The sequence below is a fragment of the Hibiscus syriacus genome, unplaced genomic scaffold, assembly GCF_006381635.1.
Source record: "Hibiscus syriacus cultivar Baekdansim isolate YM2019G1 unplaced genomic scaffold, ASM638163v2 tig00004035_pilon, whole genome shotgun sequence".
Taxonomy (NCBI): domain Eukaryota; kingdom Viridiplantae; phylum Streptophyta; class Magnoliopsida; order Malvales; family Malvaceae; genus Hibiscus; species Hibiscus syriacus.
In genome coordinates, this window is record NW_024061993.1 from 498,439 (window position 1) to 501,891 (window position 3,453).

Below are 3,453 nucleotides of genomic sequence, written 5' to 3' on the forward strand. Positions count from 1 at the left end.
CAACTACTTGGAGAAGTTTAATTGAAAAATCAACAATGTCTATTCTAATACCTATAATCCAGGATGGCGTCAGTATCCTAACTTCTCATGGGTAATCAAGGGGTAAACAACAACACTGGAGGAAACATGAACATGCCACAACATAATATTTCTGAACCTTTAGGATTTTAGCATTAACAGATGCATGATAGAATGATAATAAGGGTTTGACTTCTACTTCAAATTTTAACTCTCTTGAAGCTATTATGCAAGAGTTTATGGGTTCAACAAAGGCTTTATTGCATAAGCACTCGTCAATAATTAAAAGCCATGACACATTTTTGCATAATCAACCAGCCTTGTTGCAAAGCCACCACTCATCACCCACAAGGAAGTGTCCCTAGTTATACTGAGTTCACTAATCCTCATAGAAATGAGTAATGCAGTGCGCTTACGCTGAGGAGTGGTATCCAACTTAATAAAGGAAATAAATTTGGGGGGAAGAAGTAAGAAAATTCTCGCCCTAGCATTGTGCAACTAAACCCTGAAGTGAAAGAAGAATCACTTGTGGAGAAGGACAATGATGAAGGTTCTACGAGTAAACTTACTTATGGAGGACAAACAAATGTTACAAAAAATTGGTTCCCCCACATGCAGTAGAAGAATTCAGACCCCCACCACCCTTCCCTCAAAGACTGAATAAGCAAAATCATGACATCCAATTTAAGAAGTTCGTTGACATCCTTGACCAACTATATATCAATGTATCGTTGCTGGAGGTCATTTATCATATGCCTACTTATGCCATGTTTCTCAAAGACATTGTCACAAAGAAGAGAAATGTGGAAAGGTTTGAAACTATCTTCACAGCGAAGAAATATTGTTCTGTGATCAATAAACTTCTGCCAAAGCAAAATGATCCTGGAATATTTTCTATTCCTTGTTCTATCCATGATAAATATATAGGGAGAGTCCTATATGACCTTGGGTCAAGTATAAATTTGATGCCCAAGTCTATATTGTTAAATCTTGGAAAGGGTAATGCTCGACCTACCACCATGATCCTACAACTAGCTGACCGATCTCACGTTCGTCCCGAGGGAAGAATTGAAGATGTCATAGTGAATGTTGACAATTTTGTATTTCCTGCTGATTTTCTTATTCTCGACTATGAGGTCGAAGACAATGCACCCATCATTCTGGGTGACCTTTTCTAGCTACTGGTTGCATTCTCATAGATTGCGAGAAAGGAGAATTTACAATGCGAATAGTCTATCAGAGTGTCACAATCAACATCTTCAACACACTAAAGTATGTAGATGACTCGGAAGAATGCCAATGTGTGTTAGACATGGACTCAATAATAGAGGACGAGGCTGTAATGTCAATAGTTCATGGGTCATCTTGGTGTAATGTGTACCAAAGAAAGGAGGCGCGACCATGGTGAGCAACGAGGAGAATGAGCTATTACTGATGAGGACTGTCACATGTTAGAGGATTTGTATGGACTACTGAAAGCTCAACAAAGCGACAAAGAAGGACCATTTCCCTATCCCATTCATCGATTAAATGATAGATTGATTGGTGGGAAAATCCTTTTATTGTTTCCTCAATGGATATTTAGGGTATAATCATATTGCCATAGCGCTAGAAGACCAGGAGAATACCACATTCACATGCCCTTACAAAATCTACACCTTCAGAAGGATGTCGTTCGGACTTTGTAATACCCCAACAACATTTTAGAAGTGCATGTTAGCCGTTTTTTCAAATATGGTAGAGGACTTCTTGGAAATATTCATGGACGATTTTTTCATTTCGAGCAACAATTTGATAAATTCATTGGCAGCTTGGCTAAGATACTGAAGAGATGTGAGGAGGCCAATCTAGTGCTGAACTAGGAAAATACCACTTCATGGAAACGTAAGGAATCTTGCTAGGGTATAAGATTTCATAGAAGGGAATCGAGGTTGACAAAGCCAAGGTTGAAGTGATCGAGAAATTGCCTCCACCCACCATCGTGAATGGTATAAGGAGTTTTTTTGGGGCATGCAAGATTCTACAGGTGTTTCATCAAAGACTTCTCAAAAATTTTGAAGCATCTCTGTCTTTTTCTACTGTAAAATTAGCCATTTCTGTTCAATAAAGAGTGTTACAGGGCGTTTACGGAGCTAAAGGAAAAATTTGTCACAATACCAATAGTTGTCTCACTTGACTAGATAGCTCCCTTTGAATTGATGTGCGCTGCAGGTGACTACGTCGTGGGAGTAGTGCTCGGGCAAAGGTGAGGTAAAATATTCCATGTCACTTATTATGCTATATGCACACTTAATGAAGAACAAGTAAACTATACAAACAGTGATAAAGAATTATTTGTCATGGTATTTTCTTTTGATAAGTTTTGGGAATACTTGATAGGAACTAAGGTCATTGTGCACACCTATCACTCGGCTATTAAGTACTTAATAAAAAGAATGTCAAACCTAGACTTATTAGATGGATACTTTTGTTGCAAGAATTTGATTTATAGGTTAAAGATAGAAAAAGAAATGAGAATTAGGTTGCATATCATTTATCTAGGCTAGATAATATAAATGACTTCCATGACAAGGTAGAAATCAAGGAGGAATTCCTTGATGATAAAATTTTATCTACTACGGCATGTATGTGGTATGCTGACATAGTTAACTTTCTTGTTAGTGGTGTTTTGCCTCCTGATTTAAACAACCAATGTAGAAGGAAATTCAAACATGATGTACGATACTACCAATGGGATGAGCCCTATTTATTCAAGAAATGTACTGACCAAGTAATTAGAAGGTACATCCCTAAAGAAGAGCAACAAGATATTATATTACATAGCCACAGCGTATCATGTGGAGGCCACTTCGGAGGTGTTAGGACTACTACAAAGGTTCTATAATCTGGATTTTTATTACCCCATGCTTTTTAAGGATACACACAAGTTCTACAAGTCATGTGATCGATGTCAATGCATTTGGAATATTTTGAAGAGACATGAAATGTCATGGCAGAACATTCTGGAGATAAAGCTCTTCGACATTTGGGGAATCGATTTGATGGGAATTTTCTCATCATCCTTTGGTGATCTTTACATACTCTTAGCAGTGGACACTATGTCCAAGTGGGTAGAAGCCACAGCAACACCAAGAAATTACTCAAAGACCATGCTCAAGTTCCTTCACAAGAACATATTCACATGATTCAGAGTACTTAGAGTTATCATAAGTTATGAATGTATCCACTTCGATAATAAATTAATTTCTTAGGCATTATAAAGGTACGAGGTGTGGCATAAAATTGCTACAACATATCACCCCTAGACCAATGGACAAGCTAAAGTATCCAACCGAGAGATCAAACAAGTTCTCAAGAAGATTGTGAACTCGAAGAAAAAAGACTAGTCCCTGAAGCTCTATGAGGCACTCTGGGCTTATCACACAATCTTTAAAA

The 3,453-nt window shown here is 37.7% G+C and overlaps 1 protein-coding gene across 1 annotated transcript; it reads left to right on the forward strand.

Moving 5' to 3' along the window:
* Positions 1-770: 770 nt before the first annotated feature.
* On the forward strand, positions 771-1,196 carry LOC120187023. Its single transcript, XM_039190823.1, has one exon. It carries the CDS (start codon positions 771-773, stop codon positions 1,194-1,196), a length of 426 nt encoding a protein of 141 aa, XP_039046754.1.
* Positions 1,197-3,453: the final 2,257 nt, after the last annotated feature.

Bases quoted from the DNA above. Each gene is read 5' to 3' on its own strand.
- LOC120187023 (XM_039190823.1), top strand. From the start codon at position 771: ATGCCTACTTATGCCATGTTTCTCAAAGACATTGTCACAAAGAAGAGA.